The 15,684-nt window shown below is 36.9% G+C and overlaps 1 protein-coding gene across 3 annotated transcripts; it reads right to left on the reverse strand.

The window, feature by feature from the left end:
* Nucleotide 1: 1 nt before the first annotated feature.
* Nucleotides 2-15,299, reverse strand: LOC114531024 (EF-hand calcium-binding domain-containing protein 6-like). 3 transcript variants are annotated; one of them, XM_028552656.1, is made up of 32 exons: nt 15,067-15,299; nt 14,813-14,892; nt 14,275-14,397; nt 14,066-14,148; nt 13,307-13,367; nt 12,768-12,904; nt 12,392-12,489; nt 11,621-11,730; nt 11,032-11,180; nt 10,286-10,351; nt 10,041-10,161; nt 9,099-9,272; nt 8,761-8,835; nt 8,384-8,544; nt 8,178-8,244; nt 8,001-8,101; nt 7,473-7,527; nt 7,072-7,167; nt 6,539-6,597; nt 6,354-6,446; nt 5,966-6,059; nt 5,569-5,804; nt 5,126-5,341; nt 4,867-5,014; nt 4,248-4,385; nt 3,535-3,774; nt 3,060-3,245; nt 2,875-2,962; nt 2,373-2,457; nt 1,978-2,080; nt 1,774-1,872; nt 2-514 (listed from the first exon to the last, which is right to left on the reverse strand). In XM_028552656.1, exons 1-32 carry the CDS (start codon nt 15,239-15,241, stop codon nt 341-343), a joined length of 3,891 nt encoding a protein of 1,296 aa, XP_028408457.1. In that variant the 5' UTR covers nt 15,242-15,299; the 3' UTR covers nt 2-340. The 3 variants fall into 3 exon arrangements, with proteins under 3 accessions (XP_028408457.1, XP_028408456.1, XP_028408458.1); XM_028552655.1 differs by having other exon boundaries at nt 11,621-11,733; XM_028552657.1 differs by lacking the exons at nt 14,066-14,148; nt 14,275-14,397; nt 14,813-14,892; nt 15,067-15,299 and adding an exon at nt 13,749-14,056 and having other exon boundaries at nt 4-514; nt 11,621-11,733.
* Nucleotides 15,300-15,684: the final 385 nt, after the last annotated feature.

A 15,684-nucleotide genomic window follows, 5' to 3' on the forward strand; every position in this document is an offset into this window, starting at 1 on the left:
TTATATTTTGATGTATGTGTAGTTAAAAATAAAGATATATATTTTGTATATACAGTGCTTTAACTCAGGTTGTGCCTGCTCTTAATGATTGTTTTACTACAATTGTTATGCATACAATGAACGTACAAATACGAATGCATGCAACAGAGTTGTAGCAATGTATCCACGGACCTAATGGTGCCACCATCAACAAATTGTGTGAGGGCCCCGAAATAGGGTGCATTTGGCTAAGTTAGATATGTTGTGAATGTCAAAATTGTCCAAAGGACTAGCTAGACACTACGCTTTGCGATGGATATGTACACAAATAAATGAAGATATGCCGTATGCGCGGAACCTATTAATCAAGATGTGCTCCGATGAATTCATTGTAAGGTATCCTACCGTTGACATTCTTGTCATAATATGTTGTCAGGTGGTAGAACTCCTCTTCTGTTAGCTCAATATTGTATTTTCTCAAGATATGTCTGAACGCCAGTGTACTACACGTTCCATTGGCTTGTTGGTCTAATGCCTGAAAAAGATGAATACGTATTGGAAAAAACCAATAGTAAGGGTTCCCTTCACAGGACGCAGATAGAGATAATGATGTGATGCAGTAAGGACGATGATGATGTTGTTTGTGGTAGTGATGGTTATGTTATTTAGTGGTAATAACGATGACTTGGTAGCAATTGTCATGGTTCACTTAGTAATTTTGTAATGGTGATGATGTAATGATGATGATGCTATAGTAGTGATGGTGATAATGTAGTAGTGATGGTGATAATGCAGTATTGATCGTGATAATGTATGTAGGTAATGATAATGTTAATGAATTAAGGAGGGCGGTGGTATATTAAAAAATTCGTTTTTTGCCCGACTGATTTCTTTTGATAGCGAATGTTTCTACGCTTTTTGAGCATGAATTATATACACCCCCCTCCCAAATAAGCTTCTACTCAGCCTTCTAGCGACGGCCCTTATAGTATAGTAGTGATGGTGATATTGTGATAGAGATGCTGTATAGTAGTGATCGTGGTAACACTAATTTTAGTCATATCATAATGAACACCGCGGAAAAATGTCTGCGCACGCGCCGAAATATCAAAATATTATGGTAAATCTAAATATCAACTTTTTGAACAAAACATGCCCATTATTTGATAAAATATAAGTTAAGAAAAGGCAAAAATATACAAGACGGCCAGACAGAACATAAATTAAAAGCCTTCTAGCATTTAGAGTATCGAACGAACTGGAATTCACGGTAAATTTTCCTTTTTTTACGGAGTGGCTTCAGAATATTTTTCGAAAACAAAAGTTTGAACCTAAAAGTTAAGAAAACCCGCGGAAAGTTAAGCTTTTTAATATATTTAAATTGTAAAATACATCTTAATTTTCAATCATTGAGAACACGCAAACGTCTCGTATCTGGCGACATATTTTTTTTTAATAAAACGTGTCTCAATTAAAAGTTCGGAAACTGTCGTTGCTTATTTGATAAACAAAATGTTTGAGACGAAAAATTTGTCAACAGTCACCTTTTACAGGTGTTTTTGTAGGATGCCACTTCTAGGACTTTCTGGACGTTTTTTCTCTTAGTTTCTATAATGCAGTGTTTATTTATGCCCTCGAAATATGGATTTGAAGACACGAATGAGATCACTCCTTTTTACCGCCATTTTTAGCCTTCGGAAACGTTCGGAACCGCTTTTTAATTATTTTTAATCTCACTTACAGGCAGAGTTGACGCGTGCGCAGACGTTTTTCCGCGGTGTTATCATAATGTACCTTGAATGATCTGCGCAGGCTTTTCCAGTCATGACGTATTTGATGACGTAATCTTGCAATGAGAGCCAATAGTTGATCATTTGTTTTACCAGGACTATACTGAGGTGTAAAATAGTAGAAGTTAATTTAGGAGACGTAGATTTATACAATCATAGCATGTCACTTATGAATCAACAAAGTAATTATTAGTTAAACGAATCTCACCAGGATCCTAGTTGGTTGCAGTTTTGAACGCGAAAGAGTCTTATCGATAGGTTCACGAACTTGATCTTCCAAGAAACTTCGTAAAAATCCCATGTAAGAAATGCTAAGGTATAAGACAGGATACGTTAATGCGATCGACGAAGGTGAGCTACAAATACATGCCGGGGGGAGGAATTGGTCACAGGTATATATTTCAGAAACGGAACAATCAACTTTGACGACAGGTAAATTTGACTTATTTACAGCAATATAAACACTTTAATAGAAAGACTGATGGAAAGCTAAATGTAGAAACAGTTTGTCCAAGACTGAACAGAACAAAAATAATGGTATAAATTGTTTTTCGGTTCCTTGCAAGAAAAGTCATCGACTCGCGCGGGAATATATGATTTTACCTTCCTGTATTACCAACTTCGTATTTTCTTCCAAGAACACGAATTTCGTCCGGGGTAAGGGGTACGTTGCAATCAAACAATACGTCTAAAACAATGGCATTGTTCATGTCAGAGTGATTAACTGGAAAATGTGATTATATATCAAAAGATTAAGATGATGGGATAGCCAAGTTGGTTCAAAAATGCTTTCCTTTCTGTATGCCATAGTGGGATTGTTGGAAAGTCCCATGTTGCCAGATTATCGCGTTTCTGTACTCAATATGCCGATACTAACTTAGATAAATGAATTGGGTGCCTCAAAGTATGCTAGAAGATCATTGTTCCATGGCAAATAAATTAACGAATAGGCAACACCGTTATAAATTAACCAACTAGAAAGAAGCTTTCGAATATATACTGGCAATTATATGATAACAGCGTTTCAAAAAGGATATTATTTTTCGAATTCCAAGAAAGCAATATAGGCTTACTGAAATCAAGAATAGTGAAATATCTTTCATACCTTTGAATGCTTGGAATGAGACAACTCCTGAATTCATAACATCATACTCCATGAAGTTTGTTTCCAAATCTCGCCATTTATCACAGACCTGTATAATTATATATGGAAGTATGACGATCACTGAACTAGACCTGTTGTTCTAACAATCAGGTATGAATAATGAATGTGACAAAGTAACCACTAACCTTATCTTTGATGCGTTTCTCTATCTCTTTTGCATATCCAGGAGGAGTGAGGATTTTGATTGCAGACTTGGGTCGAGCTGCCGGTGTCGATCTTCTAACGGATAGGTTTCTTTTTCCAGAAGAGCTAAATGCCCCGTACGGGGTTGAAGGTTTTGACAGAGGAGCACTGCGAACTCTCGTATGAAACTATTATAAGAGATGGATAGTAACCCAGTTTATATATACGGAGCGCTTTAAAGCAGGTATTTTAAAGCATTTACTAAAGGCCCTGTTATACGGTTACTTGCATGAATCATTGCACAGTTTAAGATGTCTTGCAACAGCCAGAACCGTGCATGGTGAAACAAGTTGCCTGAATCATTGCATGGTTTAACATTTCTTTCTTGCAAACGCCAGAACCGTGGCGAAACAAGTTGCATCAAACAATGCACAATGTAGAACTGACTTTTACTTGATTACTTATCATATCACGCACCTTTTGCGGCGTTTTGACGTTTGAAGATTTGGTGGAACCTCTTTGTGGCGAATTGTTAGTAGTGGTATAAATCGACAAGAAATCTTTGTATTGTATTGTCCCGTTCTCATTCAAACCAAACGTGTTCCACACTTGATTCATTTGATGGTTACTCAGTTGTAAACCATTTGCGTTGATTATTTTGTGAAGAACTGTTCGCGTGACGCTGCCATCATGCTTTGTGTCCGCCTCCACCAGAGCCTAGAGGACATTTGAAGAAGATTGTTTGTACTTCAAAAGAGCCATAGGTAACAAGCAAGGGGATTTTGCCAACAACAAAATGCTTTATAGAAGGTTTGCCACTATTCATTTCAGCTTTACTTTACTTTACTCTACTCTACTCTCGTACGCGAGGCAGTTGCAAAAAGAATCGAGTCAACTCGGGTCGTGGGATTGATCAATTCGTATAAACAATCTTCCAGAAATCATTTGTTCTAAAACCGAGCTATTAATACTGACTATATTGACGTATATTTCTATTCATACGTTTATGAAGGCAACTGACTGGCTTTCAGTCTCGAAAAGATCGAATAAAAGAAAGGTAAAAAAGCCGCCTTTGTGAAATTATATTTCGACCATTGTTCATTGGGGTATGAGGTAGATGTACTTCTTCTATCTATTTCTATTTGCAAAGTAAAACACTGATGAAATATTTAGAGCAGAGCTTTACGTACCTTGACAAACTTATAAAATCTTGATAAAACGATTTCCTTCAGTTTTTTATCGACGTCTGTTGTCAACGGCCTGTGTGATTCACGGGCTACCTGGTTATCTTCAACAACCTCTTTCGATCTTCGTTCATTCTCTTTGTACTAAAAATTAAATATTTTTTTATTTGTTTTATCGTATCTGGGAAGTCGATAAGTGTTTTCTCAATTTGCTAAATTCCTAAAACATGCAGTTGTCAGTTATTTCTCGCAGTCGTTGCAAGAAGACATCTTCAAGTTTCACCCTGCCAACACGGAAGAAATTCCCCAAAAATTTCAGTTTCATCCTGCAGTATCATGGGCACTTTGGCTTACATACTAGCTGTTGAGGGGAACAGTTTCGAATAGTGGAATATAATTAAACGTAAGTTTCCGATTGCAATAGCAATAAATCAACAATGGATGCATGTTCTTCAGAAGAGAACGATTTGCAACTACTACAGCAAAGCTATCAGATAAAATTATAGATAAGCTATTTGATCGAATGGATAACGTAAGATGAGCAGGAAATGTTTCTGAATTCATGATAGACTTATCCAATACAAATAAACGTAACTAATGTAGATTTGTTTGAGTTTATTTATACCTTGTTTTTAAACTCAGGCATGATCGTATCATAACTCTCATCAATGATCCTTCTGCTGTGGCCGTCTGTATCTCCAGATGCGAACTCCACTCCAAGTTTTGCAATAAATTCTTTGTAGTCCACGTATCCATTGCGGTCAGTGTCGTACCTACATCAACAAACATATCGTGGTTAATCATCTTCAAACATCTAAACAACGTCGAATTGAAAGTTATTCATAAAGGATCGGGGGTGTTGTAAAAAAGGAAGGTGTGATTACCTGTTCCACAGTTTATCAAATTCCTGTTGAGTTAAGGAAAGTTGATAGCGATATAAAATATTCTTTAACTCTGCCTTAGTCACAATTCCGTTTCCATCCTCGTCAAAATTTCGAAATGCTCTGGAAAGATCTTCCCATTGCTGTGTTGCCTTCGTCTTTATGATTTCATCTGCTTGTTCTGCTGTAACATGGCCCACGTCACTCGCCGATTTTGCCCTAAATTAACGTTAGAGAAAAGGTGGTATAAGAAAATAGGCAAAATAGGAGTGCAGTTCCAACTTGACTTGATTCCTAGACCTATGAGCTACTAATCTCTACATCTGTTTCCTTATCATCAAGAGGTTGACAATACTCGGGTCAACTTCGCGTCAACCAGAAATAGTAACAAAACATACTAAAAAGCCAGCAAGAACAAGCTATTAACAATCAACAGTAAATCTTACTCGCGTTTCCCCATAAGCCAACCATGACTTTCGACTTTCTCAGCTTTTTCAAATCTCTTCAAGAAGTCGCGATAGTTCAGAGTCTCGTCAGGGCCAAACTGGATTTTATTCAGGAGTCTGTCGAACTCTGAATCCGTCATGGTGATCATAAATAGTTTCAAAACACGACGAAATTCTCCTCTGGTGACCTGACCATCGTGGTTGTCGTCAAATTTGTAGAACGCTTCACGCAGGCCCTACATGGATGGACATGCAATTTCATAACGGTTCATAACGGTTCATAGTAAATTGGAGATCCAGCAACGAATTGTGGGTGTCGTACTGTATTACCACACTCCCAATAAGGCAGAAATATTGTTTGTGGTTCCTCGAATAAAATCTTTCTCGAGAGACTTACAGAGAAATTTTGCTGTAATTTTGATTTAATTCTGGCCTCTGCTTCCTCAGCAGAAAAGAGAACATCTGATATATTTACTTCCTTTACTTCGAACCTACAAAACAAATTTAACGGGAGACTGTGAGGAAGTTAACTAGATAACTTATTAAATAAAGGTACTATAAAAATAGAATATACAGTTGGAATGCACTTAATAGAAGTATTTTTCGGGTCTTAGCTACCGAGTTTGGGGCACAATGGAAATGAATGTAACATTCAGTATGTTGAAGCGAAGCATGGTCCACACCAAGTCTTCTCGAGGGACAAGGTATAGTTTGAAGGAAAATTGATAAAACATGTGAATTACAGTGGAGGAATAGATGAACGTATCAATGGAGTAACAAAGTACCTTCGTGTGTCTGAACGGTTATTTTCAGATCTCGCTCCTTGGAAATGTTTAATGAATTTATTGTACAATAAGGTGCCATTCAAAAACCCGACACTATAAAGAAAAATGAAAGAATAGATAATTGACAAATATATTTCTCGTTCTTTATTATATCATACGAATACTGAACTTCAAGCTAAACCTACTGTGTGCAAAGAACTTCAAATTCACGATCTGATATTGCCAGCCCAAGGGATTCCAGAACCTTGAAAGAGAAATATATAAGCTATACAGCAAATACATCAACTGCAACTACATACTGTATATAACTCTTACTAGAACTAGAGTTTTAAACTGATCTCGCTGGAGGTAATCTGTACAGGTTTACTGAACTAAATATCCCATGCATGTCTACTTCAAATACTTCAGCAATAATTTATACTCTAGGTTTTTGTGATGGTCTTGTTCATCCTTCACGTAATAATGATACAGGAGAAAACTTATTAAACTATGTTAGTAATGGAAGCAATACAAGTTCTAATTGCAGTTCTTATTTAGAGAGATCTTCTACTGATCCATTAGTACTATAGCAACTGAGGTAGTTGATACTTGATACAATAGTTGATACAATCATCGTTGATACAATCAACAAACGTTGATACAATCAACGTTTCGATGGTGGATATAATTGTTCTGAATTAGAGAAAGTATATTACATTTGATAAAGTATTGGACGCACCTTACGGAATTCCATGTCCGATATTTCACCATCATTGTTCGAATCAAATTTTACGAACATTTTTCTCAAATCAGTTGACTTTTGCATCACGTAATTCTAAATGGAAATAAAATGACATTCAATTCTATTGTAAATCTTGTGCTAGGACCTATATCAAAGTATATATACAGGCCATGCAAGAGTCCTGTTAATTTGTTCCTTATAGAAAAATATCATTATTCCACCATGGCACTCTTTTGAAAATCATCAGCTCCAACCGAGTAAGGAAACGAAGAAATACGCTAGCTCGTTTCGCCACGATTAGGTTGGAATGGAAACAACTGAATCTTAGGATTGGGGAAATTAACATCCCAAAATAGATATCAGTAAAAATAATGGTTAAAGAGAAGGCTTTTTCCTACCCTCAGTATGCCAATGGCTTGTCGAGCTGTTATCTGTGCTGGACCACGATCTCGCCTGCGAAACAGTAGATCATCAAGAGAATTGCAAATTATGGCCTGTTTAAACATGCAATTTTTGCTGCGATTTCAGATGAGATTTTCTTCTTTTGGCAGATGTCAACGAGTGAATAACCCACGAGTGTTAGTATATTAAAAGCACTTATACATCAGAGCATAGTTATTCCCTCGCATGCATCTTTCAAAGGAGAAAAATAAACTAACCGATAAAGGTTATTTCCTAAGACAATTAAACCTTGAGTCTGAGCACGCCATGACAGTTACTTATAGGTACTCATTATTCATTAATTAACTTAGATATGTGGCTTTACAAGAATAACTAAGACAAAAAACATGATTCATAACGGAAAAAATTTGAACTTTGAAAGGGTTCAATATGTTACAACTTATTATTAATTTATAGTTAACAATTAAATCAAGGTTTACGGTTTTGAAAGGACAACCTAATCAAATCAACATGCATACACTCACCTGACGTGTTGGTCTTGTTTCATAAACTGTTCTCTTGCTTCACTTTCGTCTGTGATCTTCTTGCTGTAACCATGGAGATCTGAGGAGATGATGTCAACACCCTTGAAGTAAAAAAGTGCGGACAAAGTTTACGTTAGACTAATGTCAGATCGTGACCTTAAAATGTCATGAGTTTACCAGTTTATTCAGAAATTCATTGAAAGAAATCTTTCCATCTTTATTTTCATCCGACAAACTCCACAACCTGGAAACCAGGCAAAAATATATGACATCACAGTAACATTTAATCTTGACCACGTCATTACGTCATTATTGTGAAAACGTCATATCATAAAGTGCGCTCCACGTACGGCACGAAAACGTCATGGTGACGTCATACTCACATTTCAAAGTGATCATCAGTTAGTGGCAGACAATATCTTTCCAATAACTTGCGTAGTTCGTTACGTGATAAACAACCATCGCGATTTGTGTCAACATCAATAAAGGCGTTTGCAACCGATTGCCAGTTGTCTTTAATCTTATTGCGGAGGATTTCTTCGACCTAAAAATACTTAAATCTTTCAACTCAAATTGAGGGACAACTCCAAAATACGTACACGATTGGTCAATTCTGCAACTAACCAAACTTAGAAATCAATTACTTGTTCATAAAACCGGTCTCTGTAAGTTGAGGTCTCTTTGTATATATGACTCATGCATGTATAATAGAGAGTTGTATTTGGAAGCAAAAACCCACAAAGAAGCAATAGCATCTTACCGTAGACCAAGTTTTAATGGAAGGAGGAGAAACTTGTTTAGGAATATTTTGATCTTTTAAGTGTGGATGGCCATACTAGAACGAAAAAATTTCTGATCACATTTACAATCATGATGGGATATCAATACATGTTTAGTTTCGTAAACACAAATCAATATGTATATAAAACAATATATTAAACATTTAAGGATTACGCTGTACCGGATTCAGTAAAAATATTTACACTTCACAGCCTTTCAAAACCCGTGGACACAATTTTGCCCGCTGGTATGTGCAATCCGGCATTGTGTGATCGGTATACCTACAACCTCATATGCACGTATTGCAGAGATATTCACCTTGTTAGAATGTTTGTTTTCAAATATCTCAAGGAATCTGTGATATGATATATATCCTTTGTGTTCTGGGTCGACACGAGCCATAAATCTTGCATAATCCTCTTCAGAAAGACGGAACGAGAACTTCTCCACAATTCTTCGCAGTTCACTTCGACTGATTTTACCATCCTTGTTCTATACCAAGTAAAATTGTTGTGACGCTATGAGTGTTGAGCATTAGTGTTACAATGAACTCTGCATTATGCGTGGTCGTAATGAAGTCGTAATTGTCCGGATGTAAATTTGTCTTTAATTCTGTATTCAAATCGTAATTTCATTATGGAGCGAAATCTCCAAATGAGGAATGAGCATACGACCTTTTGTCTAAATGCGTTTGCCGTAACAATTTCAACAATACTCAGTAACAATAGCTATTGAAATCTCCCAACTGTTTATCTAATGTTTTAATGCGTTTGGCACACGAGGGGACGATGGACGGAGCCCATTCTTAGACCAAGTTTTGAACTTGATTTTAGCAATGATAACGGCATTATGGAAGGCTCCGATTCTCACCGTGTGATTAAATTGCTAAGGTCTCACCAAAGTGCGTTAATTTACACACTAAAATCCAGTCCAGGATCTAGTAAACACGGCTTAAGATAGTTGGCCCATGTTCCACTTATTTTTCAAAATGCAGCTGTCTGGTTGATTTGATCTCTATCACCTATACCTGAAGATACCCCTTGCCTTTTTTGTATTAAGCAGGCTAACTAGTCTAGATCCGACGTGATTGTGCTGATAGAGCTATCTTCTTGGTTACTTTATGTTTTTATCAAAGGGTGGTGTGCAGCATTTTTAGGGGATTCACAACACAAAGAGAATTTTCCTATGTTGGAATGATATTAGAATTGCAAAAAAGGAAATTATCCATAATGGCAGCGATGACAGTAGCATTGAACTTACATAATCAAACTCCAAAAAGGCATCCTTGATGCTTGTGAAACTCGAGTTGATGTGTGACTGAAGTGCGTTGAATATATCCTCTTGTGTCGTGGTTGATTCCGGCTGCCATAAAATATTTGTCCTATAAGAAGTAGAAACAATTATTATAACACTCCTTAAACATGCAGGAAGCATGTGGCGCCACTAAGAATAGGGACTGGGTTGCTATATTTGCCGAATAAATTGTAGTTTACGTCCATACTTACTGGGCTTTGCCGTAATAATCGATGAAACGTTCGTAATGTATGCGATGACTGATTGTGATTCCACATCTAAGAAATATGAATAAAATACTCTTGACAACGGCATTCAGTCGACCAGAGCCTGGTTCCGTAAAAAAAGCACTTATACTGTAAATTTCATATTGTTCTATAAAGCATAATAGATTTTAGCCTCTGGGAATTTAAAATGAATTCCAATTGTACAGTTGAACTGCTAATAGTCATATCAGATAAACTGATGTTGGTGCAGCTCACAACCAAACAACGAGTTTTTATTGTTTAGCCGCGATTACATGCATCTGCCCTCAAACTTCAAAACCGAAAAACTCGCCGTTTGTTCACGCGCCCGACTATATTTAGAAAATCGTGCCGATATACAGTCGACAACGATCAGGACCAAATGTCCTTGTATTGCCAACAAAGCGGATATCATAAATACTAATCTTCATTAATAAGCTAATAAAGATATCGAAACATTTGTTCAACCTATACTCTTATATGTACAGTAGACTTCCTATATGTACAGTATAGACATCCTATATGTACAGTAGAGGTTCCACCACAACCAACATTGGAAAGTGCAATAAGTTGAAAGTCAAGAATACTCAGAACTGCAGATGAACAAGTTTCTTCAAATGCAGTTAAATTTATAATGGTTCGATAGAACCTAGTTCTCTACGAATAGAAAATTAAAGTTTTCATGCCGATGAAGTTGATTACCGTAACCTTACCTTTGTAGAAGGGAATGAAAAAGAGTGTCCGACATTGGTACAGTATGTTTTACAATGACCTTCTTGAATTCAGTCAGAGGAACATAACCAATAGCACGATGGTCCAGCACCATTACAGCTCGATAAATAGTTTCATAGTTAGCAAGGAACTAATAAAAAATATTCCAAAAGTTGTGTACAAATTGCCAAGGAGAAGAGTTAAATCAGGGCCGTCGCCACAAGCGTAATTGGGGGAGGGAGGTGGTGGGGTGTATATTCATTATTCATGTTCGTACAACCGTTGAAACAATAGCTAACAAAAAAATAAGTCGGGCATAAGATAAGATACCAATATGCAACTCCCCCCCAGGCGACGGCCCTGAGTTAAACCAATAATTAAACGATCTGCACCAGGATGTCTAAAAACCAGGCATATAATTGAATATTGAACACTATTAATAGATTTTGTTAAAACCTTGGCAGGCTAAATTACCAAATTGCCGTTTGGGATTCTCAGGTGCGTCGAACCAAAATGGTTCTAATTAACTTTCTTTCACCAAAAAAAGGTTCACATAGATTATGACTCGACTGTAAATTTGATCATAATTACCTTTTCTTTAAAAGTTTGTTCAATGTAATTTTCTGGCGGTGGCGAGATAGGCGATGTTGGAAGAGTATGGGTAGGCCGGGATCTTTTCTCTCCATTCTGTGAAGGCTTTCCTACTGATATACACAAATTTAACAATTCAACGTTTGTTCGTTTATTGCGATCATGCAGTACAATGTGAGATATGCCGTCTCGCCCGATACTCTGGTGGAGTTTAAACGAATAAATTAATTGAACTAATAAATTAAACGAATAAATTGATCAAAAGTCGTACTTTTTATGCGCCGAACGCATTTTAAGCAAAAGAAAACGCGACATTTTAGCTTATTATTTATCGTTTTTAATGCATTAGGCGCATGAGAAGTTTGACCTCACAGTTTCTGTCGGACACTTTATTCGTTTGGAGAGGGGAGCGCTCCCCGCGAATTTTAAGGCGGGTGAAACGATTAGGTCTGTGTTCAGGCTAAAGTATCTGAGATAGATTATCTTGATCACGCACTTAGAATGATCATGCACATTAATAATGGCGAACGGGACAGTTCTGCATGCAGTTATTAGCCGTTTCCAATAATCCGTCACACCATCAGGACAGGTCAAGTGCACACGAGTGACCACGCACAAATGATTACCAGTGACCATGAATGGCACGAAGAACGACTAACTCCACCTTAATATTTCCGAATATTACTTGATATTGGAACTAACTTGGGGAGGGGAGGGGCGCGTTGACACCCCCATGCCCCCCCGACCATCGAATCTCAGCGACAAGATTACCTTCTTGTAAGGCGGACTTGGTAGCACCTAGCTCCTCTAGAAACTCCATATAGTTCAACATGCTGCCATTACTCGCTTTGCCATACTTGGCCCACATTCTAAATGACAAGGAGAAAAAAGGCCCGTTTACACTACGGTCAATTTAAGCCCCGTTTACACTACACTCATTTTATTGGCACAGCACGGCTAAACTGGGTACCCATGCCCATTTCATCAGCGCTCAGCCTTTAATTGTATTGATAGCCTAAACACTAATAAAACTGGGCACGGATACCAATTTTAGCCGGGCCCACCGACAATGAACGCCGACTGTCGGGGAGCTGTGAGAACAAGGCTGTAATATAGCAATAGAACATAACCAAACATATGTAGCTACCTTTCAAACTGCATGTCAGTAAGTCTGAAACAAAAGTTTTCCAGGACTCTTCTGAGTTCCTGCTTCTGTATAAAGCCATCTTGACAGTAGTCGAATAGTTTCATCGCTTTAACAATAGCGGTGTACTGACCTCGCAACTAAAATAGAACGAGATCCTCATTAAATGCACACATTTTACATAAACCCAGATGCGCCCCTTTGCTATAGTATAGCCAGCTTCAAATCCGGGTGTTCATTTTTTTTGCTACCGATTTTTATGGATGACGGCAGGTTTATTTTCTAATGTCTTATTTTTTAATGTCTTACAAAAATTTGTAGAAACGGGACTGTATAAAGACTAAGAATTCAACATGTGGAAGTTGAAATGATCACCTGTAGTGTTACCATTATTACTGTAGTGTGAAAAAAGATATGTTGTTTTATTAATTAAGGCACATTTACAATTTTACACTACTTCTTTTGATAGATGTGAAAGAGTAAAAAAGTTATGTATGTTCAAATTATGCCACTTATAAATGCTGTGAAGTTTTTCAATTTACCTTTAATTTAAGTTTGGTTTCAAAATCATCCTTGGAAGGACTTCCTGGTGAAAATGCTTTCCTGAAAAAATCAAATGGAAATTGGCGATTGAGGAGATGCTATACAAGTACACAAGGCAATTTCATGGCTGTTGAGTGCAACAAAAATTAGTAGGCAATCATGGTATTTCAAAGATGGCTTTTTCCATTTTGTTCATATATCTCTTCATATATTAATTGGCTTACTAAAGTTAATTTGCCTGGCTGTACTTATGAGCTGTACAGTAATCAAACTTTGTCTTGCAGGGCATGACCTTTCCGCATTTGATGTCATAATGAGAATCAAGGGTCTATTTACTCAGCCTTTTCCAATATAAACCCCTGTTCCGGGCCATAAAAGCAAAAATCACCACCTCCCCCCTAGTTGCATGTAGTAAAATTAATGTACATGTGATGCACCTACTTTTTCTTAGCAGCCAGTACTTCATTATAGATGGCAAACAAAATTATGGCCATTGCCAGGCTGTAGCTGAAAACTTAATTGGGAGGGTGCATGTATATATATTCTCAGATTTGTCTTATGCCCAACTGATTTCTTTTGTACACTATAATTGTTTGTACAGTATATAAACTGCATAAGTATAAAAATATACACCTCCCACAGCCATGGCCCTGATTATTGCTGATGCCATATTGGCCATATTGATATATATTATATGAGATTCCTTAATGCTATATATAGATGATTATGTTGATGAAGGATGGATTGATATAATTAACCTGTCATTAGTACTTTCAGCATTGGCCAAATACTTGGTGATGAACCTTGCATATGACACGGTACCATCTCTGTTCACTCCAAGCTGTTTAAATCAGAATAAAAAATTTAAGCTGATCAATTTGATTGGAATTTTGAGGAGATCAATCTGGTATTAATATATGTATTAAAAGGAATTGATAATTAATTAATGCATAATGCAGTAATGTACCTTTTGAAAAAACTTGGCTAAATGATGAGGGGGTACTGTTGTGTTGCAGTAACTGCACAAAACCTGGGAAAATTCTCCTTGAGTCACTGTACCATTGTTAAATATATCCAGTGTCTTGAAAACCTGAAAATTGATTATACCTTTGGTTACATGGAAGCAATTACATAATAACAAAATCTCTCTGTGATAAGTAGACTCAGTCAAGGGAAGCACAGGGAAAATAAAAGATGGGTTATTGGGTTTTATACGAAGGTAATATACAATAGTCGACGAGATATAAAAGAGACATTAATTAACACACCAAGTGGTGATGGGCATATATTGTGAATCAGTGAGAGTAAAAAGCTTGATAAGAACTTGTAGGATTGTTGAGAATACGGGATTCATTCTTAAGTCAAACTTCAGAAAAAAATGTTTAAAAAATCAAGAAAGAAATCAGCACTATATGATGATCATCATGCATGATCGAGATCGAATATTAAAGGCAAGGGACAAAAAAATTGTATTCATATATTTTATTGTCTTCAGACATCAGTACCTGTTTTAATGTCGGTAGATTTTGCCTGGAACCTTCAACAATCATCTTTTCAACTTCGACTTCACTCAGTTTGGGAGATTCTAAACCGGGTCGAGATTTGTATAAAGCTGTTGCTCAATCAAAATAGATACAAGTTGATCACTTGATCATATATAAAATATAGCCGTATTATACGATCATGTACAAAAATACTACATACCCCATTCTCAATTAAAGGCAAACGCTAGGAAATGTTAATACTGGTGTGCACTTACCAATAGCAGACTCCGTTGGTGTTTTAAACCTTGTCTTCGGTATTCTTGTCTGTGGTTCCAATGACCGAGACCTCTCTCTTGAACCAGCTGCCCTTTTCTCCACTGACAAACCTCTGCTTGTTGGCCGTAAGCAATTCAACTCTGGAATCGCTTGTCTAACAACTACATTTGCCATTATTATGACTCTTCGTTGTTTAATACAAAGATTAAACGATTTTTTATCTTTTTCTGATTTAGAAGTACTTTACAATATTTTGATAAGCTGTGTTGTCAAGGTAAACGATTTGGTTGCTGTGTTGAATATTTGCGTTGAACAGATTTACTTTTCACCCCCCTGACGAGGAGATAATGACGAGCTTGATTCCAGATCTAAAAAGGCCTGGAAACCTGGCCAGTTTACTGTTGTTTATTTATAAATGATGTTTGCATTTTTTCATTTAATCGATCTTGCCAATGACATTTGATAGTCCATGATTGATGTTATCAAAAAATATCTTATCCAGGGAGGGTTCAAACCATACTGCTTCAAACAGGGTCTTTTGAATTAAATTGGCCTCCTCAGTCCTCAGTTCTCTCTAACCAGCGTATAGCGGTCGAAAAGGAAATGCAATTTATAGA

This window comes from Dendronephthya gigantea, unplaced genomic scaffold (genome assembly GCF_004324835.1).
Source record: "Dendronephthya gigantea isolate DGI-Jeju-01 unplaced genomic scaffold, DenGig_1.0 000067F, whole genome shotgun sequence".
In the NCBI taxonomy this organism is placed as follows: Eukaryota; Metazoa; Cnidaria; class Anthozoa; order Malacalcyonacea; family Nephtheidae; genus Dendronephthya; species Dendronephthya gigantea.